The sequence below is a fragment of the Lolium rigidum genome, chromosome 2 (assembly GCF_022539505.1).
Source record: "Lolium rigidum isolate FL_2022 chromosome 2, APGP_CSIRO_Lrig_0.1, whole genome shotgun sequence".
NCBI classification, from domain to species: domain Eukaryota; kingdom Viridiplantae; phylum Streptophyta; class Magnoliopsida; order Poales; family Poaceae; genus Lolium; species Lolium rigidum.
The window spans coordinates 56,722,206-56,748,106 of record NC_061509.1 but is presented as its reverse complement, the minus strand read 5'-3'; the positions used below and the strand labels follow the sequence as shown (position 1 = coordinate 56,748,106).

Sequence of the window (25,901 nt, the reverse complement as noted above, 5' to 3'; positions counted from 1 at the left end):
GTTGCTCATATTTGGTATGAATGGCTCATAATATGTTGTATGTGTTGCTCATACATGTAGGATGGTGTGGCTTCGGATGAAGAGTACGACATGGAGCACCGGGCTGTTCATATGACGGAGAGGGGAACGGATCTTCACCCTTTGAAGATTCGTTACCATGGCACACCGGATATACCTTATGACGAGAGGTACACGGAGTTCATCCGGCCTACCGGTCTTATGCCGTTCATATCCCTTGTAGGACGTACGCCCGCGTGTACTTATGGTACATGATTTCCAGGACTCTCTTTCCTGACAGTGGGGGTAAGCTGGCCCATTGGTGTTGGCTGAAGGCGCTTACGGTGTTGGACGCCCGGTGGAGTTGGGGAACAGCGGCACTTGCCTACCTCTACCGGCAGGTGATGATTTGTTCTATGTACTATTTTCCTATAGTAGTGCGCTACACAAAGTAGTAACCAAATATCTTATGTATGCGGTTGGACGAAGCTTGTCGCGGGGCTGGGAGCAAGACGGGTAGCGGCGGTATTGGTGGATGCATGCTCCTACTTTCCGTATGGAGCTGGGACCGCCTATCGGTTGGGCGTCCCGGGGTACTCAACGAGACGCCATGGCCTCATTTCCCTCACTTTCCGATCGGGAGCCCACTTGGGCATACCTTTGGGACAATGTCTCGGAGATGACGAGCGATCCAATGATCATGTACGAGCGGTACATCGCGGAGTTGGACACTCTTACCGCTGAGCGAGGTAACCGATCACTGCGGAGTTGCAATCCTAGTTTTGATTGATTCTCACTGGCATCTACTAAATAATTGTATGCTGCGAGGTGGAATGGGAGCCATATGGTAGCTACTACCGTATTGGCGCGGCGATGACCGACCTAAACCCCAAGTGCACGGAGGAGGCGCGGTTACGGCGTATGCGCTGCCCACTCATATGCATGTGGCTTGTTGAACACCACCGGCCGCAAAGAGTGATGAGACAGTTTGGGCTGTATCGGGAGTGCCCACCAATGTGGCAAGACACGGACAAGGCGCTTCACGGAGTAAACTTACGGAATCATGCGATGGAAGATTCTTGATAGAAGAGGTACAAACTAACTTGTTGATTCTTGCGGGCTTGATAGGCAGCGGCAGAGGAAGATCACAAATTGGCCAGTCCATCATAGCGGCCACATCACGGCGTTCCAACACTGCTTGGAAGCGGCACGGAATGCTGGCCCTGAGCAGATTGTGCCTCACGACTTCACCGCTTTCAACAACTACCTCGAGTGGTTCCATCAGAACACGCGTATCGAGTTAGTGAAGCGCGCGTATCGTGAAGAGATCTTGGACGACCCCATCCGGTTCGATGAGGTTGGGCAAAGCCAGCACGACACTTTTGCTCGCGAGAGGGAGATCGACTTCTATTGCTTCCGAGCTGAACTTCGTGGTAATGGATTCTCTCACTAACTAGTACATCATCTAGATTGCCATGTGCTCGCTTAAATTGTGTATGCTATGTTTGTCACGGCGGGAGGAGATCCGAGAAAACAGGCTGAGGAGTGCGAGGTTGTGTGGGAGCAGAGCCACACGGATGAAAAGCCTGTCGGACCGTTGCGGAATTTCGTTAAGGTATGATCACCAACTTTGAATGTACGCAATTATGTTACGGTGGCTTTGTAACCGTGAGTTCCATGACGCGAGAACACCGCACGAAAGATGCGGCGGTTAGCGAACTTGCTAGGTTGCCGCGAAGGCGAAATCCCTACATCCTCCTCTTCGAAGAACATGTATGGACTATTTTGTTGCTGTGAAACATGTTCTTACTAATTTCAACTTTTGTAATCTCATGTGTTCATGTTTGTGCAGATTCCTCCCGAGGACGACCTAATTCCGAGTCAAGGCGTACTTCCGAAGCGTACCTCCAAGCAACGGTCGGCTTACCGGTTGAAGCCAAGGGGCAAGGCTCCAAGCCGGTACACTCCGGAAGATTATGTCAACCGAGGAAAGAAGGTTGTCACCGAGGAGGATGACGGGCCGCCGCGGAGATCAGCTATGTCGAGGATGAGGAACGACGAGCCGTTCTCTTCGGAGGAGGAGGAGGAGGAGGAGGAGGAGGAGGAGGAGGAGCGAGCGGGAGCAGGCAGCGAGCGGGAGCAGCGAGCGAGGAGCAGCCAAGGCAGCGGACGAAGAGGATGGCCGTCCGGAAGCAGCCCGTGAGGACGACACGTCGAGGACGACACTAGGATGTGCTCCGTGTTGTTGTGAACTATATCTTCATAAGTATCGATTTGTGAACCCTATGTCATTTCGAACCATGGTCCGTAATGCTACTTGTTGTTTGAATCTACGTGCTACAATGTGACCTATGAAGTGTTATATGTGTATGTCATGAAATTTCTACTTGTTGTGTCCAATATTGTACTCGTAATCTGTTGGAGTTTGGTAGGATTTTTCATGTTTTCAACACAAGTCCATGTGTGGCGCCCTTCCCGCTGGCGCCACAAGTGCTAGTGTGGCGCCCGTGGCATCGGCGCCACACATGCCAACTTATATGAACCATTGGGTCCAAAACATACGTGGGACAAATCCTCCGGGACTTAGCCGTTTCGCGAGGCTCTATGTGTGGCGCCCGTGGCATCGGCGCCACACAGGCTAGTGTGGCGCCCGTGTCATCGGCGCCACACATCGAGCCTCGCAAAACGGCTAAGTCCCAGAGGAATTGTCTCACGGTATGTTTTGGGATTACAAGTGCATGTGTGGCGCCGTTGGGAGGGCGCCACACATGCTGCCACGTCGGATGGGCGCACCGACTCGGCGTCGATGGCGCCACGTCGGGCCGGGTCGGTGGCGCCGGCGGAGAGGGAGCCACATGGGCATGTGTGGCGCCCGTGGGAGGGGCGCCACACAAAAGGGTTAGATTGGTGAAATAGTTTCGCCGGAGGGTCAGTCTGTGCTTTTCTTCCACTTTTGGGTTATTTTTGTGTAAATCGCCCCTAGCACATTGTTCTGACCAGAGTCCAAGACTGATGTCTGATGGTGATTGAAGGCAGCGGACACGTCAAAGAGGGCCTGCAATTCGTGTCCACGCCACGCTCGATTTTATTTCAAAACGACACATGCAAATCTGGTCAGACCTGCATGCTCACGGGCGGAGCCACCACCGGGTCGAGCATGGTCGTTCGACCCCCCTCAGTTTTTGGCGAAAAAAGGACCCCCAGTCCCAGTCAGGGCCGGCCTAAAGGGAGGGGGGAGGGGCGGCGGCCGCCCCAGGCCCGGCGAACCAAGGGGCCTTCAGATCCCATCTACTTCAGACCTATGCAGCGGCGAACGATCTAATTTGGCGGTGGCGCCATTAGGTCGACCTCGTCGGAAGTTCTATAAAGCTTCTGCTATACGAAGAAGACGAAGTTATGCCGCGTGTGTCCGACTGGACAGAAGTTGGGCTTTTCTTCTTCTGCTAACTTTGGGCCTTTTTTTTGTTCGCTTGGGCCTTTTTTCCTTTATTAGCTCTAAAGGGATCAAATAGGCCACGTTGATTAAAAAATTGGGTGAGGCCGGTGGTCTAGTCCAGAGTAGAAGACCGATCCAACAATGCAACAACCAATCGACTTGGTTATTTTTCTGTTGCTCCAAAAAAAAAACCACTTATTTTTCTTTTCACTACACGTTTTCTCTAGATCATGGCATAATGTAACTTCAAGTCATATCAAGGTACTAGTCTAATTTTCATTGGATATCTCAACGTTCAACCATTTCTCGATAGGGGATCGAGACTAACCATCGCCGGCCACGTCAAATGTATGCCACATTGTGCCCACAACCTCTTTGACGACATGGTTCTGGGCACCATCGATGTGATAATTAACAAATAATTACTGATATACCACCATTCGAGACGACGAGTAATGTCAGAAAAATGAAAATCAATATGTATATATCAATATTACTTTTGTGCGTTTTTTAGGATTGTTGTCGAAACGAGTTCATCTCTCTGCATATATACATTCTCAGGACAGGTTGATTTCCCCCTTTTCTTGAGTTTTCACACTTGCTTGCATCATTACAAGGTAGAAATTAGGGGTAATTTTTAGTTTTCCTTTTCAATGTTGTAGGCAAATGTTCCTGAAATTTTTGATCTAGCAAATGTGGTTGCCGATCCCGGAATTTGGAGACCAATTGCGTCATTTGGTACCCCTGAAATCAGAGACAAAATGAGATGGGCATATTTGTCGAGAGTCCGTACTCGTTTAGATGGTCATAATTTTCTCAAAGGTCCGGATAAGCGGTTATTTCTAAGTGCATGGTATGACAGGTTTGATGCTACGTTTCCATTCCTACAGCAACCGTAGAGGTCATCTTCCGCGGGGCTTTCGTCTTCCAAGTTTAGATGCAACTTAATTGTATGTACTATCTTATCAAAATGTAGCTCTATTTTGGTGCTCTTGTTTTTTATAGTCATTTTGTTGTTGTACTTAATGAAATATGCAAGTTGAATCTGTTTGGACCTCTTTTATTTAATACATTTGCTCTTTTCCGTAAAAAAAAATTTAAAGCTTAGTTTCGACCCCCCTCAGTTTAATTCCTGGCTCCGCCACTGTGCATGCTGCCTCTGCTCTGCCCGCCGTTGGATTGGTCATCGGCAGCACGCTCCGTCAGCAGCCCTCTGCACTTCAGTCAGACACTTCGAACCGGACGCTACTGATCATCATCGCCAGGCTAGTTGAGGGATTGGGATTCACAACTCTCGATTCCAAAACCATCTCCAGTAACTCGGCGAGCGCGCGCACGCTGCCTTCTGGTCCCGTGTGGACGGACCGGTGCTCGGCCCCGGCACGGCCGTCCCCGCCATCGTTGCACATCACTCTCCAAGTATCTTGCCAACTCCGCCGCCTTCTACCGTTCTCTTCCCACCATAGCCATAGCTATGGTAGAGCTTGAAGCCACAGCTATCGTGGAGCTTCAAAATTGAAAATTTGCAACCGTGCCAAGCTGAGGAGCGGTGAGGGCATCTCCAGGCTGACTCAAACGGTTTTGGGCTGTCTAAACCGGTCCGCACGGATAGGCGGACAGACGGTGCACGCTCCAGCGGGGTGACCCAAACGGCCGACTCGTGCGGATCGATCCATCCATTTCCCAAATTTGGGATGCCGATGCGTCGGGCCAGATAGTGGGTGCGTCCTCCCTTGTCCTCCCAAGAAGATCATGGTCCATCCCGCTAGTGGAGCACAAATTCCAGCCACAAACCCTTCCACAGAAATTCAACCGGCGGGAAAGCCAGCGGAAGCGATGGATTCCGCCGCCATGCCTGCCACGGCCACCGCCGGGAAGAAGCATATGAGCTAAAGAAGACCGCCAAGGATAAGACGGCGGAGGAGTGCCGGGTCGAGTCTGACAAGATCTTGAGGTTGAAGAGGCCCGGGCGAAGTCCAATCTCGTCGAGGTCAAGGCAAGGCTCATACATGCCGATGCCAAGTACAAGTTCTTGGAGGACGAAGGCAAGATCATGGCCTAGGAGAACTGAATCATGCTCACGAACTTGGCCACCATCTCTGATCTTGTGCAAAGGGTTTAGACTGAGAATAAGCAAAAGATAATACTTGTTCGCGATGATTGAAGGGCATAGGCATAGATGATTGCCATTTGGGTGAAAGTTTCCACTTTTTGGACAAATTGTAAGATATTGTCTCACTTTGCACATTTAGGAGGAACTTGCCACTACTTGGTGTTGCCTCGAAGGGCCATGACATATGTTTGCTTTGCTAATTGCAATGTTTTGTGTGGCAATTTGAAATGGAGTGGCCAATTGGCCAGGTCTTCCGAATAAATGCCAGCGGACCGAATGGGTGGCGCCGCTGGGCGCACTGAACGATGCATTATGTCTGCAGGCCGACCCAAACCGTTTTGATCGCTGATTTAGGTCGGCTCGCTGGAGACGCCTTGAGAACAGAACTGGGGTCATCGGATCTATAGGGCCGTCGTGGCTTAGGACAGCTAGATTTTCAGCTGGCGATGACGAGTCGACGAAAGAGGGGTCTCCATCTATGATGGCAGGAGGTTATGTTTTCTCAGATTTTCGATGCCGCATACATGGTCCAAACTGTTACAAACTTGTAGCATAACTTTTGTTGTGAATGCACTCGCAAGGTCAACTACAAGTTTGATTTTTCGTGGATTTCCAAATGTTGCATACATGTGTCTAAAATACGACAAGCGCAAGCATGTTTTGCTGTGAATGGAAGAGCAAGATGTTGCGGCGATTATAAGTGTTGCTACAAATGTTTTCAAGGATTATATAAAACTAAATTTACACACTGAAATTTCCACTTACCTATATACATTCGTATCTATTGGGACACCTATTTTATAACGGGGAGAGTGGTTCTGGCTTCGCATGATTAGCACGTCCGTGACACGGACACCAGACAGGGTCATGGAAGGGATAAGCCAAGCAGGCTTCAAACTTCAAAGCCCACGCTCGTGCTCCACAGTGTACGGACGCATGCATTTACGATACCCTGTACGGACCAGGCTGATCTGATATGCTCATATGCATGTCTGGTCCCTCCCTTCCCACTTGAGGCAAAAGAAGATTACCGGTAATCTCCTTTTATTTAACCGCAAACCTACCTAGCTGCCCTGCTAATTTCGATCATTAGAGTATCCCACTCGTTGGCGCTCCCCACGCCCAAATCCGACGATAATTTCGTCCGGATAGGACGAAAAATGACGTGGGGAGGACCAGTTTCCCAGCCGCGATCCCAGGCCTAGCCGTTGATTTAATTTTGGAAAACGTAAACTTGACGAAATACGGCAAAAACCTGACGAAATTCGACAAAAACGACTGAATTTAGACTAACTTTAATGATATTTACTATATAGAGGGCGAAGTTCATACATAGAGGCCGAATTCGACTATGTTTCGAATTCGGCTAGGGGAATACAACTTTAAATTTTAAAACACGGCGCTCTACATGCCCAAATGGCGGTAGAACACCGTGTAGTCGCCGCCGTCGTCGCCATCGTCGTCGGAGCCGTCGTTGTCAAACTGCGGCGGCGCGGCCTGGCTGCTGCCCTGGCCGGCGTCTCCCCGACCGGCCGGTGCAGGCGGGGACGGCGATGGCTTGTACCATTCGTCGTCGGAGGCTTCGAGGTCGACGACGGGGACGGCGACGCCGGATGGAGGTGTCGCGAGCCGGCGGTAGCGAGCGACGTCGTCGGCGGCGGTTGGAGCGGCGGCGCGGGCGCGCGAGTTGACGCGCGGCGGCCGAGGTCCGCGGCCGCCGCCGCTGTCGCTCCGCCTCCTCGCGCTCCCAGTCGCGCCTCGACCACTCCTGCGCGGCGTCCTCGGGGAGAGCGTTGTCGGCGGGCACCAGGTCCTTGAGCGACCTGGCGATCGCCTCCGCCATGGCGGCATCCTCCGCGCGGTTCGCCTCCTCCTCGGCGAGCTTGTTTGCGGCGGCGTTGATGGCGGCCGCGGCGACCTCCTTCTTCGCCGACTTCCTCTTCCGCCCACGCTGCGGGGAGGAGGGTTGGTCGCGGATGACGAGGGCGCCGCTGCTGCGCCCTCTGCTCGGCGTGGAGACGTCGGCTCCTTCTTGACGCACGCCGGTGTCGACGGAGACGTCGCCTCCTTTTTCACCGGCGCCAAGGATGGCCTCGACGCTGATCCGGAAGACGACGAGCTGGCAGCCATGCGCCGTGGCTGCCAGATGTTTCCCCGGCGGCGGCTGGCCGATGCCCTCGATGGAGGGGCATCGTCGACAACGGAAGTTGCCGCCCTCGATGTGCTCGAGGACGTTTGCCAGCGTCCTATCCGGCGCGCTCCACGAATGTCGGCGGCCCGCGGCGTTGTTGCGCGGAGGCGGAGGCGGCGGGCCGTCGTAGGAGGCGAGCTCCTGCTCCCACCGCCGCAGGAAGTACGAGTTCCACGCCGTGTAGTTGTCGGGGTGGTGGCGTGGTTCGGCGCGCTCCTCGTCCGACATCGTCAGTCGAGCCTCCTCGATGGTGACGTCGAGGGCGTGGCCCCGGGGCGGCGGCGGGATTGGTACGCCGCGAGCACTTAGCCGCCACCCGCCGCCGGGAGGCCTCGAGTCCGGCGGGCAGGGGTACCCTGCCTGGTGGAGGAGGTGCCCCTCCCACGCGTGGAGCGACCGGCGGGGGAAGCCGTTGTTGGCTGCGCCCTCGTCGTCGTAGAATGCCATCGGGAGAGTGGAGGGAGAGTGGAGCAGGGATACGCGTCGCGGCGAGCGCAGCGGCGTATATAGGCGCGGCTGGCGCCGGTGATTAATGCCGCGTGGAATGCGACGCGTCCGCGGCGAACTGACCGGCGGCAGCCTTTATTGCGCGCGAAGACGATGCGCTTGTCGCTGACCGGTCGGGGGCCACCTCCGCGGCGAAGACGAAACGAAAGCGCGGGAGAGATTTCTCGGCGTTTCGCGCGCTTTCGCTTCGTCCGGAGTCCCCGAGCGCTCCCCGGTAGGCCGGGGTTGGCGTGGGCTCGCCGGATGGATGGAAGCCCAAATCCGGCAAAAAACGAGGAACCGGGAGCGCGGCTGGGCCATTTTTCGCCGTCCGGATGAAAAAATGGCACGCCGGGGACCTGTTCGGGAAGACGAGTGGAGATGCTCTTAGTGTGCCCGTGTCATCCGAATCAAATGGCTTAGACTGCTCACATTGGGGGTAATTATACGTGGTGGCATCACATGTCTCAATGTATTTTAGTGACATAACATGATAATAAAAGAAGAAAGAGAGTGATGTGGTAACTAGCTAGTATGTTACCATAACATCACATATCCCAAAGCAGTACGAATCTACAACATAATTAATAATACATTGCATGAAACCACATCTAAGTGACTATCCACTGTGGAGATAGTAACTTAGACTAGTAACATAACATATGTTACTAGACTAAATTACTCTCCACTATGAGCAGCCTTAGCAATGGATCAAGATGGCTCCTAGGTCTTTCTTTAGTTTTATAACGTTAAGTTTTTTTTTTCTTTTTGATATTGAAATTCAACTGTTTCCGAAGAAAAAAAATTAAGGCACTGCAAAATCCTCAGGCGCAAGAAAATAGCACAAATCACAAGTTATTGATATCTTCTTTGCCCAAACTACTCACTTTATCACTAGCACCAATTTTGCATATAGTCTATTACATAAAGGTCTAAATCTAGAATTAACATATTTAACAACAAATCTAATGGCCAGGCCATGGGCCAGTGATGATCCGGCATCCATGTGTCATCAAATAGCCTTTTTCATCCATTTGAAATGTTTATCATTTTTATAAACTTTAGCTAAATTTGCTGGAACTTTTAAACCATGTCTGCTTGGTGGTTTGTGGCCGTCAAATTTGCTGCTCCCTCCAGTCCAATGAATAAGTTTTCCGTGTTTTTTCTTTGATCAAGAACTACTTCAAATATATAGAGATTTTTGGTATAAAATTAGCATCATTAGAAAGTGTTCGTCAATGTGAATCCAACGATACTAATTACGTATAATATAACCAAAATTTTGTAATTTTTTTTGGTTAAATTTGTTTTGAAATACGCGTCCAGCTTACTCATTGAAAATAATGTAGTATTAGAGCATCTCCAGCTACCTGGAAAACAGACCGAAAGTGATCATTTCCGTCGGACCGGATAAGAAATGGGGGAACCCAGCCCAGCGTCTTGAGGCCAACTAACTGACATGTTCGCATCAACAAATTCCTAGCTCAAATTTGCGGCTCGAATGCATCGACGCAGTCAACACACGCGTTCGCGCTCTTCTCCCTCGGACCCGCCAGCCAGCGACTGTGCGCGCTTTGTCTTTTGCGCGCTAGTACTGGTGGCCGGTGTCACTTCGGTTTTCAGCGCCGCTTTAATGGTGTTGCTCGCCTTCCGCGCGCCAGTGCTAGCAAGGGCGGTTCTTGGGAGTCCCGCCAAGCAATGAAGGTGAGGGAGCGCCCGACCTTTTAAGAGGAGGAGGCTGGCTCTGTTCTGGCCACTCCTCCGCCAACAACCAGTGCCACCGCCACTACCACTACCCCGCATCCAAGAAGTCATCGACCGCCAGCACCGACATGGGCAAGGGTTGGTCGTTCTGCAAGACGAGGAAAGACCATGAGGTCAACTTGTCTCGTGCCGGAAAGAAGAGAAAAACCACGGATGCGACGCTACGTCCCGGTGGAATTTGCACGCAACCTGTTCGACGAGAATTGGCCGGCGCCCTCGCGGGGCGTTAGCCTACCGGGTGGTTGGTACCTCAACTTCCGGCATGTGCGGGTGCCTCTGGTGCCACGTGAGGGATGCGAGCGTCGTGACGAGATCCATCTCTGACGCTTCATCCCACCGTCGGATCTTTGTGACGATCCGACCTTCGCCCTGAACTCCTATAACCTAGTCACCTACGGGACCTGGGAGTTCCACCCGCGCCGCCAAGCGGGCTTCTTCAACCAAGGAGCACGGTGTCGACCTCAATGATGAGGACGGACACAACAACGAGGTGGAGGACACCTTGTTCGACCGCGGCTGGGCGCCTGCTCCGTCTGCCATTGACCGGAGCTCCAGCCGGTGGAATAATTTACAGAGGAGGAGGACCTCGAGTTGGCAATAGCTCAGAGCAAGCTCAGCGAGAATGGCTAGTGCCATGGTCTTGTCACGCAGCTGAGGGAACTTCGGTGGCGCAGGGAGGCCAATCACGCCGCCGGTCACACTTATGCGTATCGCGCCTCCAGCTCCACCCGCGCCAGTAGCTGCGCGGCCAACACCTCCTCCCGCTCAGCCCGCGCGTGAAGTTGCGGCGCCGACACCACAACTGGCCTTGTACTGGCCCCGACCGTGGGTACCTCCGGTCTTTGTGGACATTGTCGACACCGACAAGGATCAATAGCTGTCCATGGTTGGACCCTAGTTAGGGTTTTATTTTTAGACTTTCTTATCTTTTTCAGTGTTATGTAAATTACTTGTTATTAATAAAAACTATTGTTAGAAAAAGTACGTCGGGCCGCCGAGGCAGCTACCTTCCCAAACGTACAACCATCGAAAACTAGGCATTTCCGTGCACTTGGCTTGATCCAAAGAGATATAAACCGTATCCGAAATGCGTCTAACTGCTGAAGATGGTCTTAGACATAATTAGGGCTCCTTTAATTTATAAGATAGAAAAACTATAGAAATAAGAAAAATATAGAATTAAGATGTCATTTGTACTTAAATTCTATGAGAATTGAGAGTTACTAGTAAGAAAGGGTGTCTCTAAGGTTCAGTTAACTGAGACTTAAGTCTCAGTTGAATTACATTAGTGTGTTTTAATACGAACCTAAATAAAATGCAAACAACGGCAAATAAGAACCTTCAAGTAGAAATAGAATTCAACGGTAGAGCACGTGACTGAGACATAAGCTACGTCTCAGCTAGCTCAAACTTAACAATTCCGAATAAAAAACCATTAAAGAAAACAATAGTCATTAGTTTGTGTCTATCGCGGCTATACGATTGAGCTACGGAGGGAGGCAACCAACGACTAAAGTCAATGGATGTCCCAAACACGGAGAACCAATAATTTATGGGATTTTGTTTGCTGTTTGGCTTTCGATCCTCCCGCGCCGACAGGGCCCGCGGTCCCAGATGCTGTGTTGGGATCGCCTCGGAATTCGTGGGGAGGTGCCGGCTCACAGCTTCCTGCATGGGCCAGCTTCACAATTTACGGATTTTTCTTCAACTTTGTAACAAAAGTTGCTGCCTTTTGTTTTCGAAAAAATCTATTTTAAACCCTAAACTTGTATACAATAGCAAATGAAACCCTGAACTAAAACTTCCTATTATTTGCACCTAAACTATTAAATCCCGGTCTAAGCTAAACTGTGGAACTGTTTGACCAAGTTGCCCAACGCTACCTAGTTCAGTTTTTACAACAAAACCCTGCATCATTATCTACTCCCTCCGTTCCTTTTTAATTGACTCAAATTTAATACAAAGTTGTACTAAATCTGAGTCAATTAAAAAAGAACGGAGGGAGTATTACAAACGAGTTGCTCGAACGGTGGTGGTGGCCGTGCGGTGGTGCTCAGCTGCGGGCTTGCCATGGACGTCGTCGTTAATTGCGTGGCCTTGGGAAGCCCCACATCCCTTCGTCTTCGTCGTGTCTATGCATTGTGTTGCCTATCCATTGTTTGTCTCGACTCTCCACTCTCGACAGAGGGAATTGATCAAGGGGCTCAAAATAGTCGTTGTGCACCTCATCTTCCTCGTCGCTCGCAGACCAAACTTCTCCAGATTTCAGCGACGTCATAGCTTCGTCGAGCTTGATCGAATGCTGAAACACCTACCCCGTAAGCATGTCGTCCTCTTGCCCCTCTTCCACATCCCTTCCATGCCACCCTCTTGCCCCTCTTACACATCCCTTCCATGCCACGGTCATCGTCGCTCCTCTCACGGCCAACATGGTCACCGCCACGCGCGTCCGCGACAAGCAAGTTTCGGCCAAGGTGCGGTGCGCCGGCTTGGGCAGGGCATAGCGGCAAGCAGAGCTAGGAGTTGGGCCGATCTTGGGGGCTGACCATGGATCGCGACATCCCTTGTCCCTTCCGACCAGAGAAGAAGCAAAACAATGCTGGCCGGTTGCCCCCGTCCCTCCCAATCTCGGATGCTGCATGTGTAGCATGGTCATATACCCCTAATTTTCAGGGGGTGTGCTTCGGTGCCCCCTTAGAGCATGTCTAACAGGCCCCTTATAACCCGCCCACCCCGTAAAATTCCGGCGGGATACGGGACAGGCGTGGTTTGGGCCGTTCGGGCCAGCCCGTTTCAGCGGAATACGGGGCCAGGAAATCCGCATCGCCGCCCCCTACTTATATCGGGCGAAGCTGCGAGTGAGGGGCTCGCAACCCTAGCTCCGCCGTGCGCCGCCGCCTCCTCCATCCTGCTCCGGCGAGCAATCCCCCACCGCTCGCGTCCGCATTCAAGCCGCCGCGTGCCATGTCCGGTCGCCGAAGCTGCTCCGCGTGTACGGCGAGCGGATCGAAGCGATCCCGCTCGCCGGACACCGTCGAGGAGGCGTGGCGGCGCCAATGCAAGCGCTCCGCCGCGGGGAGTCGTCGTGCGGTGTGCTGGTACGCCGGCGTGCTTTACGTGCCGGAGTCGCTCCGGGAGTTCGCCGCGGGTGGGCGATGGTACCTAGAAGATCCGCCGCTCAAGCCGATGAGCGGCGGCGCCTTCGAGAATTGGCGCGCCGAGTGGGAGCTTGACCGCGCGGCGAAGGCGGCATGGGCGGCGCGCATCGGCAGCACCAGCGGCGGAGGAAGCAGAGGCGATCCGCAAGCCGGCGAGGAGGAAGCGGAGGAGGCAGCGTTCCTGCAGGCGGTGGCCGCATCTGAGGTGGAGGCCGCCGAGAAGGCTCGGGCGGAGGCACAGGAGGAGGCGGCGGCCATCGCCGCCATCAGGGAATTCGAGGCGCAGGAGGCTGCCGCCAGGGGGCCGTTCGTGCCATTCGTCATCCTTGACGATTAGATAGGATCGCAGTGTAGGATCGGCTATGTATGTATGATCCATAGTATGATCAATGAAGATGAACTATCGATAGTTTTCCCGGGTTTTAATTTTTAAAAATACGGGGCGAAATACGGAATGGTTCAGCTACACGCAACTTTCTGATACAGGGCGAAAAACTCGTTATACGGGGCAGAGAAATACGGGGTCTGTTAGACATGCTCTTAGCTTCACGGTTCTGAGAAGTTGGAGCTGCTCCAGCTTTTGGTACAAATGCGTGAAGTTGAATTCGTGAAATATAAAAATACAAAGCACACCTCGTTATAACACGCACCGCGTGATCGCTTAAATCATTGGCTGGAAGTCCATCTCAGCATGTGGCGAAGTATTTCTTGGCGGTGGAGTTGGCCTGGCCACGATGGTGAGGATGGCTATGGAGGCCAGCGGTGACGTTCCCAAACACCGGGTAATTAGAAATTTTGAACCAGTTTTCAGATCCATATTTAGCTACTAGTAGAATTATGAATCCATTACGCACTCAAGAGAGGAGACGGATTTGAAAAGTTAAGTGCAAGTTGCTCTAGCTTTTGGTACACAAACATAAAAACACGGAGCGCCCGTAATTTACATCCGACTGCTACTGATTTGACTTCATCGCAGCGTGATTTACATTTGTCGCCACTGAATAGTGGACTTCGGCGAACGAGTCGACGTACCTTCAGCCGAAGTCAAACTTGTTCGATTCGTTCTCCCCGCCGCGCAAATCGAGTTGTAGCTCACTGCCGCCACTGCAAGGGCTTGTTGTCACTATACCTGGGCATATGTCGGACCGGCCGGGCCTCGGGCCGGACCGAGGAAAGCCCGACGCTAAAAAATCCGGCCCAAGCCCGGCCCGACCAAATACCCACCAAGCCCGTCGGCTGTGGGCCGGGCCGAAGTGTTAAACTATGTTTTCGGGCTACCCAGGCCCGACTCGACCCGGCTCGGCCCGGCAGTCGGGACAACATTTCTCGGCCCAGGCCCGAGTTTTTCGGGCCGGGCCTCGGGCCGGGCTGCCCATGGCCAGGTATAGTTGTCGCCGCCAGTACGTCTGACGCCGCCTCACCCATGACGAAGTTGGTTGAGGCGGCCACGCAAGCTTCTGGCGGCGGCGGCAACAAGCTACAACTCGATTTGCGCGGCAGCAAGAGTGATTCAGACAAGTTTGACTCCGGCTGAAGGTAAGTTGATTCGTCTGTCGGTGGGCTCGATTCGGTGGCGGCAGAAGTGAATGACGCTGCAGTGAAGTCAAATCGGGGAAGAGTCTGGGCATTGGGAAACATACCCGAGAGCGTGCGTAACATTTTGGTCACTTATCGGTAACAGTGGGGCGTAAATAAATAACCAATCCATGTTTTTGTGTTCTGCGAAAGCAACTTCACGTAGTTATACCAAAATACCAAAAGCTGGAGCAACTACACGTATTTGTAGCAGAAAGCTAGAGCAACTGCAGCATTAAAATAAAAAATAAAAAAGCTGGAGCAGCTCTAATTTTCATAACCATGGAGTGGGGGGGGGGGACACTGGAGGAATCACCAATTTTCAGATGGAAAGAGAGATGGATTGGGTAGCATACGAATCTAACATGTGAGATCATCTAGTTAGTGCGACATTGTGTATTCCCAATCGGGATTATCCTTTTGCCAGTGCGCGCCAGATTTCAGTTTAGACTGGGATTTGATAGTTTAGTATACAAACGAGGGATTTCAAGTTTACTATTCGATCCGTCCAACCTCTCCAAATATTTTAGAGTCTGATTTTTTTAAAAAAAATCCTTTGTTTCTTGACCTGTAAATTGTTGTAATCACGGTTTAAAGCCGTATATATGTATTGATGATGAAGAAAAATAGAGAGGTGGCAACTAGTTATGTTACCAACATGCAAAACAGGAATAATATAAAAGTTACTACTATGGAGATAAGCTAAATTACCCCTCACTATGAATAGTCTGGTATCCACTAGGAAACACACACGGTGTGACATTTTCAAAACGGCGAGGACAGCGGCAATAAAAACAAATCAAACACAATTCCACAATGCACTCATTTTCACTAGTAGCTCGACTGAAGAGTTTGGACCGGAGCTGGGGGCTGCGCACCACATGCCGGCCGAATTAAAGTCACACAGTCCTTGAGATCGATCTAGGGACACAGATAGTCATGCATGAAAACAAAGAGCCCTGAAACTCTGATCTCCAATAAGGACACCAATGTACAAACATCGCTAACAGCATTATCATAATACATATGTGGGGGACAATCTTTTATATATATTTGTGGAGGTATATGCAAGTAAACCCCTGTTACGGCAAAATACAAAATTGGTAGCCACCTTGTGTGGAGCCTGCCTGCAAATGCAAGGTGGGCGCCGCACAAGAAACCGTGCCTACCTAGGCCATGTAACGGGGAACTGCTTTCCCTTTGGTCTCTTTCTCTCGGTCTAATTCAACACACTTGCCTAGCTTGAGGTGGCCCTAGATCACAATTAGGCCCCTCCCAAACCAACCAGACACTCTCTACATGCCTAATCATAGGACTATAACACACTACTAGTACTAGCTAGATACTGGTAATTAACAGCATGACACATATATAGGGGTGGGGCTGGCAAACCAGGGACTTCTCAGGCTAGAGGGGATCTGTGGGGTGCACCCTTCCTCCTGTTGCCCAGTGACAGCACAATCTTGGGGAAGAACCCTCCTCCTTTCTTCCTCTTCACCACCGTCTCGCCACCACCATCGCCATTACCTGCATTATCGCTCGACCCGCCGCTGCCACCACCACCATAGCCATAGCCATTGTGGTGATGCACCGGGTCCTCGAGGATCGAGTTTGGCGTGACCTGGCCCGAGTCGGCATCGCCGACGTGGAGGTTCTCAAAGCGTGGGAAGGGTAGACCGTCGCCGGCGTGGTAGAGCAGGATGTTGGAGAGGTCCCCTCCCTGGTCCACCACATGGTCCACCTGAAAACGAAGACACAGGTAGACGATTCAGCATGTGTAAGCTGATATTAACTAAGAAGTTGCAGTGCTAATTACTTGATTAATTACCTTGCAGGAGAGGCAGCAGAAGTGGAAGGGCTCCTGGAGGATCCTGTCACATGTGAGGCAGACGTTACCGGTGCCCTTGAACGGCCTGGACTGAGGCCTGGGCTTGAGGAAGATCACCTTAGCGCTGTTGATCGTGTAGGGCTGAGAGACACACATGCATACAGTTTAATTATGCATCCTCACCAAGCAAAGTAGTACTGCAACTAGTGCAGTTGTTAAAATACAAATTACTACACTGATTCGCAATTAGGTTAATCACCTGGACATAGGAGCAGTCGATGAGCTTCTCGAGGTCACCCAGGCGGACGACGTCATTGTACACGTATCGCCGCACCTGATTGCATGCAGAAAGAAACACAAGAACAACTGGAATCAGAAACAGACGTGGGCTTCATGATTCGTGCTGTGGCTGATCAGGAAGAGAAAGGGTAATTCTGGAATTCATTGTACAGGTTAGGATTGGTACGGCTGCCGGTGCTCCTCTATTGGGCAACACATCAATGGAGGACGATGCTTTGACCAAGTGGTGGTACTACCACGGCCATACCCAAGGTCACGATGTGCAATGACCAACTACCCCTGCTAGGTACAACATCTATGGCCAAATAATTGGCAGCATTGCATGGGCACGATGGTAAAAACCCCAACCGAGGTGGTGGTAAAAAAAAAGTAGCTGCTGAAGAAGAAAGCTGTTTTGGTGGCTAGCACTTCACTGTGGCTTGAATGAACAGTATCAAGGGAGGCCCCCCGGTTGCAGGAAGGAACAGCATTGAGGCTTTCTTTGGTAAAAAAGACAAGGATCCCATTTACCATGCGCGCATATGGTAAATCTGCTTTGCCGGTGGCTGTAACAATCCTAAGATGCCCCATTTCTTACCATGCACACCCACCTGCTTTGCAGATGTGGAAGAGCACTAGAGCAGGGATATGTTTCCATACATGGCAAAACAGTTTGGATAAGCAGGCCTTTTAATGGAAAATTTCCTAGAACCATGAGGTAATCATCTCAGACAAAAGATCAATTCATTGGAAATGCTAATGATTCACTTGGAAAGGTGGGTAGAAAATCCTTGGGAAAAGGGCAATTCACAATCAAGATCACTTTTGGATCAAAAGCTTTGGCTGTGTGGGCGAAAGAAGAACATGGTGAAAGTGAGAAGGGGATTGTGATTGTGACCTTGCAGTAAATTGGCAAGATGGCAAAAGGGGAACACAGGTAGTGGAAAAGTACCTTCCCAACACACACAAAAAGTCTTGCACAAGCATGAATACAGAGGTGAAATTTCACTTGCATTGATTTGTAGGACTATGCCTATTTCTAGTGAAAGGACAAGGGGGCAGTAAAAATTCACTGAACAATTGAACCCGGTTCCATCACATCAGAGTTTTATTTACCCATGCAACCAATTTAGGTGCAATGAAATGAAAGGGGATGGGGAACCGGCAGGAAGAGGACAAGCAAATTGAAGCAAAAGAGATCGAGAAGAGGAACAAAGCAACTGCATGCAAGAGAATCTCTACATTCTTGATTAAAAAACAAAAGCCAAGTCCTACCATGTTTTTACCACCCTCTGAAATTTACCCAGGCAACCAATTACTAGTGGAATTTGCCCGATATTACCTCCCACAGAATCCATCAAGCTGCGATAAATTAGGCAGAATCCCGCTCCGTTTGCGGTTTATGGGATGCTTGCTTTATGCAGATTAGGTGATTGTTACATGTTGCAATCACCATCCTAATTCAAGGGCTCAAAAAGTGGCATATATGACCCAAGAACTCGCAAGACGACAGCGACAAGGACCGGAGCAAGTACATGAGAGATTAGCATATATAATTACGAAACAGAAACGAGTTGTAAGCTTCAATCATAGTAGATATCTAGCTAGACTAGAGGGAGGCCGATCGATAGGCCATCGTGGATCGGAGCTTAAGCCAAATCTAAGTGAGAACGGAACAAAGACATGAAAAGACAGCACAGGACAAAACAAAAAGCAAAGACGGATAGGTAGATTGATAGATACACCTCCTCCTGGGCTTCTCCCTCTAGTCTACAAGTAGGAGTGTGCGAATTGATTCATTAATTTAATGGAGTTCGTCCCCGCTAGTACCGCAAGTGTTAATTAAGCCCGAACCAGACGGGCTAATTGGAGCATGCAACATTCATCCTCTGATTTGCTGCCTGCCAGATTAGTGGAGTAGATCGAATGAAGAAAATTCGCAAGAAGCATGATAATCGGGGAAAAAGGGAGGAAATCAGAGCGATTATACCAAAGAAAAGCATGCAAAAAAAAGAAAGCAAAACTGTTGGGGGATCATGCGTCTCCATGGCTGGCTTACAGGAGCAAGAATTGCGCGTCATTTTACTAGCATGCAGCAAGAAATTAACCAAGAATTGAACAGAGATAGGTGGAAGCAGGCGCAGAAGCCGACGGAGATTAGTTGTGAGTGAGTGAAATTAAGGAGAGAGAAGTAGTAGTAACCTGGAGGAGGGGATGGTGGCGGTGAGCTGGGGCGCAGTGCGGGCAGATGCTGGTGCAGCAGGCGAGACAGAAGATGTTCTTCTCGTTCTTCTTGCGGCTCTCGTGCGCCTCGCACCCCACGAAGAAGCTCTCCTCCACCAGGCCCCCAACCCACCCCGGCACCCTCATCCCCATCTCTCTCTCTCACTAGCTCCTCAAGACTCCCTCTCCGTTTCTTGCCAATTCTCCTCTCGGTTTGATCTCTCTTTTGTTTTCTCGGCAGGCCAATTCTGTCTTCCTGTCTCCCCCTCTCTCTCTCTCTTTCTCTCTCTAGTTTAGTGGTGGTGCTGCGTGAGGGCGTAGATACAGATGTGGGTTGTCTTCTTCTTGTAGGTTCAGGAGAGAGAGAGGGAGAGGGAGAAGGAATGTGCAACGAATCCATTGGGGGAGGTATTTATAGTGCGAGGGAGACGAAGATCGGATGATGATGATGGCGATGGTATCCCCCTACAACTCGTTGGGGGTTTGGGTGTCACGGTGGCATGGTACAAGTGTTGGGTTCCTTGGTTGGATGCGTCCCTTCTCTTGTTTGAACATGGAAGGGGGGATATCTCTCATCCACTCTCCATCCTTCATGCCGAAGCTATTTCTCTTTCCTCGTCTGGTTGGGTGATTGGGTCAAGGGGCTTCCTGTGAATAAGAGCATCCCCACTCGTTGGTGCTCTCCACGCTCAAATTCGGCGAAATTTTCATCCGGATTGGAGGAAGATTTGGCGTGGGGAGCGCCGAAGTTCCAGCCGTCCCCCCGGCAGGAAACCCCCAACCTCGACCATTTGACATATTTCAAACAAATTTAACATAAAATTTAACAAGTTCGGCGACCAAGAGTACGAAAATTGCTCGAAACAAATTCGGCGATAATCGGTACAATGTTTAACAAGTGCTCGAAACAAATGAAGCACACAATTTCACAATTTTTCAAACAAATTAAGACGGACTAGTTGGCGTCGGCGTTGGCGTTGCCTCGGAGCCTCCATATGTGCTCCACCGGATCATCTTGCAGCGGCTGATGCATTGTAGAGTCTCGAATCTCCCGGCGCATAGCAAAGAAGGCGGCCCATGATGGAGGCACCTGGTGATTAGGGCTGTGCAAGAGGACCCTCTCTCTCATATGGTGCTTCTTGCTCGACCGGAGGAACCGGATGCTTTCGCTCATTTTCAATAATCATATTGTGTAGGCACACACAGCGAGTTCATCACCTCCCACATCGATCTTTGGACCAAGTCATAGCGGGGAACCGGACGACGAGCAAATCTCTGCTGGAGGACACCAAATGCACGCTCGACGTCTTTTCGGCAAGCTTCTTGTTTCTTGACAAACTCGCAAAGTTTGGGGGTGCTAGGGTTGGAGATAGTCTTCACAAATGTTGCCCACTTTGGATAGATACCGTCCGCAAGGTAGTATCCTTTGTTGTAGTGCCGACCATTGATCACATAGTCCACCGGGGAGCATGACCCTCAACAAGCTTGGAAAAGACCGGGAGCGAGTTTAGGACGTTGATGTCATTGTTGGATCCAGGCATACCAAAGAAAGAGTGCCAAATCCGAGAGATCATGGGTAGCCACTGCTTCAAGTATCACGAGTGCGGCCTTTTTTGTGACCCTTGTACATTCCCTGCCACGCAAACGGACGAGTTCTTCCATTGCCAATGCATGCGATCAATGCTTCCAAGCATCCCCGGAAAACCCCTAGCTTCATTTGTTGCAAGGATCCTCCGAGTGTCTTCGACGAGTGGGTGATCTCAAGTAATAGTCCCCGAACACCGCTATGACGGCCCTGCGGAACCGGTAGAAACAATCAAGGGCGGTGGACTCCGCCATCCGAAGATAGTCATCGCGGTATCACCGGGAGCTCCATACGCCGAGCATCCTCATAGCCACCGTGCACTTCGCGGTGACGAAAATCTAACCAAACCAAGGTGCAATCCGCCTTGCATCGAAGTAGGGATCAAAGTCTCGGATGGCATACACAATTTGCGAAATAGCTTTTCGCTCATCCTGAAACGACGCCGGAAAGCACTCTCACCATGCAATGGATTGTCGGCGAAGTAGTCGGCGTACAACATGCAGTAGCCCTCCATTCGCTGTCTCGGCTTGCACTTCCGGCGACCTGGTGCCGACCCACCACGTCGACCAGTTGCCAGTCCAGCGTACATGCTTGCCAAGCAACCGAGGATCATCATGTGCTCGTCGTCTTGGGAGGCTGCTGCCATCTCTTCTTGCATAAGCTCGACGAACATCTGCTCCTCCTCTTCGTCCGAGTCCATGGCCGGCGAGGCAAATGGACGAACACCGACGGGCGTGGTCGAGGCAACCCGAGCCGCGAGCGACGAGGAGCGAGGCCAAAGTCGGAAAACAGGCCGGCGGAAGAGCAGACCAGATAGGCCGTCGTCCAAAGACGGCGGAATATAGGCAGGTGGGGAAGGAGGGGCGGCGGAATCTGGGCAACAAGCCGGCGGGGTGGTGCCGGCGGCGAGAGAGATACGAGGGGTGGGGGAGATTTTGAGCAACGTGGCGGTGGGGTTCGTGCGTCGAGTCACCGACAGATCGGGCCCTTCCCCGCTTTTCACTCGTCCGGAGTCCCCGAGCGCGCCCCGGGGGGGCCGGGGATGGCGTGGGCTCGCCGGATGGATGAAGGGCCAAATCCGGACGAAAACGAGGAACCGGGGGCGCGACTGGACCGAATTTCGCCGTCCGGATGGGAAAAACGTCGCTCGGGGGCCTCGTCGGGGGACGATTGGAGATGCTCTAATGGAGGAGCAAAGACTATTTTCTGGATTGATCTTTTTACTACTTGGCTACATTACAATAGCTACAAGAGATTAGTGTAGCTTAAAAATATGGTGAAATTTTTTGAGCAAAATATAAGAGTAAAAATTAGTTTTTATTCTTATATTTTGCTCAAAAAATTAGTGTAGCTTAAAAATATGATTGTAATAAGGGATGATGGATCTATCGTGACTTCATACTTTGTTTTTAATAAAGCAAGCCGTGTGCATCTATTGATGCAGAGGCTAGGCCTATGCTCCTTTGTCGAAAAAAAAGAGTAAAAATTAGTTAACATCGATTGTGTTGGGAAGAAGTACACATGTTATGTGACATGTTCCTTCTAGTGGAATATTCATATTTCCACCGGTGAAAATCTATTTGTGATATGTTACCCTATTTAGTGGAACCTATACAGAAAAATCTCATATATGAGACGTCGAACGCAATTTAATCTCAGTTTAGCATTTTTCTTGTTTTTGTTAGATAGGACGGTATGTTATGTCCATGTGGGTACGAAAAAAGATGTAAAGATTAGAGGGTGGTATCGGTAATTATTTCCATAATTTTCTTATCTCTTTGTTCCCTTGCTTGTTGTCGTTATGATATTTTTGAACCTCGGTCAACAACTCGTACCATGCCCAATGGACGCACATTACAAAACGAGGGTCCTGAGACTATCACCACCCACGGCCCCAATAACACCCCAATAGGCTTACAGGGGTGTCAGCCATAAAATGAGCGCCCCAGCCCCCCCCCCCCCCTCAAATGCGACGGCACATTTAGGAGCCCAATAAAATAGCAGGCAAACCTATGTTGCCCCTACCATCAAGGGTCGGGCCAGGGCATCAGCGCCGACACCTGCCGCCATGTCCGATATCGCATGTGGGACCTGCTAGGCAACTACACAATCCAAAACCCTACATATATTCCCCATTTCCCTCACAAACATCTCCACTATATTCTCCCACCCGCCACTCTAGTTCGCGCCTAGAGCACTCCTTCTCCCACACCACCAGAGCTGGCATGCCTCCAAAGAAGAAGCCATCGCATCTGCGCAAGCCGAAGTTTAAGGTGATGCCACCCATGATATCCGACAAAGCTTGGAATATCGGATGTAGTATAGTTATTTTTTCCCTAGAAGACTTCTGTTTATAACGATCCTTGGGAAACAATTGATTTGGTGATTTACTCAAGCAGGACCTTGTTAACTTGTAGAATCTTCATCACACTGGATCTTCGAATTTACTTTGGGTTTGTGAATCAATGTATGGAGATAGGCCAGAGCGAAGGTTTCACCTGCAGTTGTGCATACATTGCAACAAATCACCACTCATGTCACCTCATTACCTTTATCAGCCATCGGGGTCTTGGATACCTGACAAGTCCTAGATTGAGATAGAAGATGAGATACAATCATACAAATCTTATATGTAGTTGATGTCTGGGTTCTTGCAATCAATAACAGGGTTATTGTAGTACTTGTAGCAGCAACTATTTATTAGAAGGTTCGCCTTGCAAATGGCAATCACACAACCCCGCAACCACATTGTCAGTGCAGCCACGTTCACACCCAAAATGGTATTTGAAAATTGTCTACTCTATAGTTTAATAGTATGACGGTATTTGAGAGAGGTTTAAAGTAACTAATAACAAGGAACTTAACAAGAACAAAGCAGAGCAATACTGGAAGTAAACAAAAGGGATTGTACTTGTATAATTGAATAGAATGGCAGTATCTAGGCATTCGTTCTCACTAGTACTAGAGGGGCAACTATGTAGCCATCTATTGGAATTGCCCAACAAAGTGGCCCATAACACCTACACACATGTAGAAGACAAAGGAAAGGTAATCAAATCCTACTAAAACTACTAAATATGCAAAGCTTATATGAAAGTGAACAAGACCTCGTAAGTACGCAAAATAGTCATGGATGTACCTAGATGGGGCATGAAATTAGTGACAATATGAGTAATTGTTACTTAAAAACCTCGGTAGAAAGTGTTAAAATTTGGAGCTGTCAACCTCCCCAAGCTTAGCTGTTACTCGCCCTCGAGTTGAGAAGTGAAACAGAATCATAGCGAGAATAAACTTGGGTATAAAAACTCATAAGTATGAGGTGATATCCTATACTTCCCCAAGCTAGACTCACGCTTGTTATCGAGAAAGAGATTCAACTATGTTAGTCCATAAGAGATCACTTTGAACTTCTATGCGTCATGTCAAAAGTAAATCTAACTTGAAATCAAACTTGCGATCCTCCTATTGCTCCTTTTATATGTTTATATATTAAGAGTAAGAGATCATGTCAAAAGAAGCATAATAATGGAGTGTTTCATTAACACCCACATCAATAAACCAATGATATCAAAACACTTATTTTATATTGATTGGAAATTTATTAATGGGGGAAACAGTGTTACTATTTGGTTTCCCAATCACCTCTCTTTCCATGGCCTGTCTCTTTCCATCCTCAACCTCAATTACATGATCGCATCAGAGAAGAGAGATGGTACGTCTCCTCCCTCCCTCCCCTGGCTCAAATTGTTAAATAGCACGGCTCCCTAACTCCAATTTTTCATTCTCCAATCTTCCCTTGATAGGCATGTTCCTGAGTTCCTCAAGGTTCCATTGGATATGAGCGTTAGCACATAGAGCAGTGAGAAAATTTTGAGAAGAGAGGCCGGGTTGTTGCTGGCTGCAGATCAACGGATTTTCATCAACAATTCGACATCCAACCATATGCCATGTTCAGGTGATTTTGGTTATGTATTCACTTTTTTCTACAGATGAATTTGGTGACATGTCTTCTAGAAAAGTTTTATGTTGCAACGAGAAAAGGAGAGAAAAAACATAAAGATGAACCGGTAGAATCCAATCCCAGAGAGGTTCAATTGACAAAAATTTAGAACCAAGTGTTAACATTGCTTTGTTGTGCCTTATGTAGAAAACTTTGGGGTAGTTTTATTCTGGTGGAGCATGGCATGAAGAACATTGTTGATTGTCAGATTGAGGAGCATATAAAATAATGCAAGTACTCTAAGATATGATCATGATCATAGTATAAACTACTCCATAATAAACAAGTGCTACATTTGCTTTACTATGTCTTATCCAGGAAGCTTTGGAGATCGAAAGTCTATTCTGGTGAAGAACATAGCAAATTGAAGAAGAGAGAAACTCTGTTATTTCTCATTCATTAGCGTCTATCTCAAGGTAGCGGAAAAGCTTTAAGTTGCAACTAGAAATCAGTGATGACAAGGTCATTTATGCAGATTAATTGATGGAATGATGGTATATTTGTGGCACTTAGAAGATTGATCTTTTATAGAGCTATCCTAATATATAATTTGCGGTGTGTGTTTTGTAATTTAAAGACCATCGATATATTTTATTTATTGGATTGATTTTGAAATACAATGCATTTAATTTTTTTTCAAAAGGGCCCTTTTTCATTGTCTTGCCCCAGAGCCCTGAATATGTATGGACCGGCCCTGAAAAGCACACTACAACGCTATGACAAAGGTTTTATTTAGTGTGTGCATACCACATCTCTCTCATATATCTACACTAAGTGTTGTAAAACACCTCGTGATGTGGGAAGACAAGCCATTACCACTAGCATTACCCAAATGCTTCCATGATATACAATAAGAAACCAATGCATAGACATCATAAATATGCTGCCAAAGTATGAACAACTATAAAATCTCAACAAAGCGGTAAATGCATAACTTGTATCATTAGATACCACGTTATCCACCATAGAAATTACATAGATAGCATGCTCATATGGGCTAGAAATGCGATCATAAATAGAGAGATTGGATCAAGATACTACCATGAATACCAAGTCCAGGGGGTGGACTACTCCCCTCTCATGGTGGAGAGCGATGAGGAGGTGTTGCTGAAAGAGAAGAGGAGACTGGAGGTGAATCCAACAGTGGCCCGCCCCTCCAATCTTCCGCCGACGGTGGACTGAAAACTCTTTGTTTCATGGTTTTCGATATCCACCTTCGCGCTTCATGAGATCATGATCGGGGATCCTTTGATAGATGGTTTTAGC

The 25,901-nt window shown here is 49.5% G+C and overlaps 1 protein-coding gene across 1 annotated transcript; it reads right to left on the bottom strand.

The window, feature by feature from the left end:
• Positions 1 to 16,121: 16,121 nt before the first annotated feature.
• On the bottom strand, positions 16,122 to 19,203 carry LOC124686516 (protein RGF1 INDUCIBLE TRANSCRIPTION FACTOR 1-like). The gene is made up of 4 exons (XM_047220445.1): positions 19,030 to 19,203; positions 16,808 to 16,882; positions 16,549 to 16,689; positions 16,122 to 16,461 (listed from the first exon to the last, which is right to left on the bottom strand). The coding sequence occupies exons 1-4, from the start codon at positions 19,201 to 19,203 to the stop codon at positions 16,123 to 16,125; spliced, it is 729 nt and encodes a 242-aa protein (XP_047076401.1). The 3' UTR covers position 16,122.
• Between the last annotated feature and the right edge of the window lie 6,698 nt (positions 19,204 to 25,901).

What these genes read in the sequence shown, in the direction of transcription:
- LOC124686516 (XM_047220445.1), bottom strand. Translation starts at nt 19,203, where the DNA reads ATGGGGATGAGGGTGCCGGGGTGGGTTGGGGGCCTGGTGGAGGAGAGC. An exon ending in TCGACTGCTCCTATGTCCAG is followed by an intron (nt 16,690 to 16,807) that starts GTGATTAACCTA and finishes TGTGTCTCTCAG; the next exon opens with CCCTACACGATCAACAGCGC. An exon ending in TCTGCTGCCTCTCCTGCAAG is followed by an intron (nt 16,462 to 16,548) that starts GTAATTAATCAA and finishes CTTCGTTTTCAG; the next exon opens with GTGGACCATGTGGTGGACCA.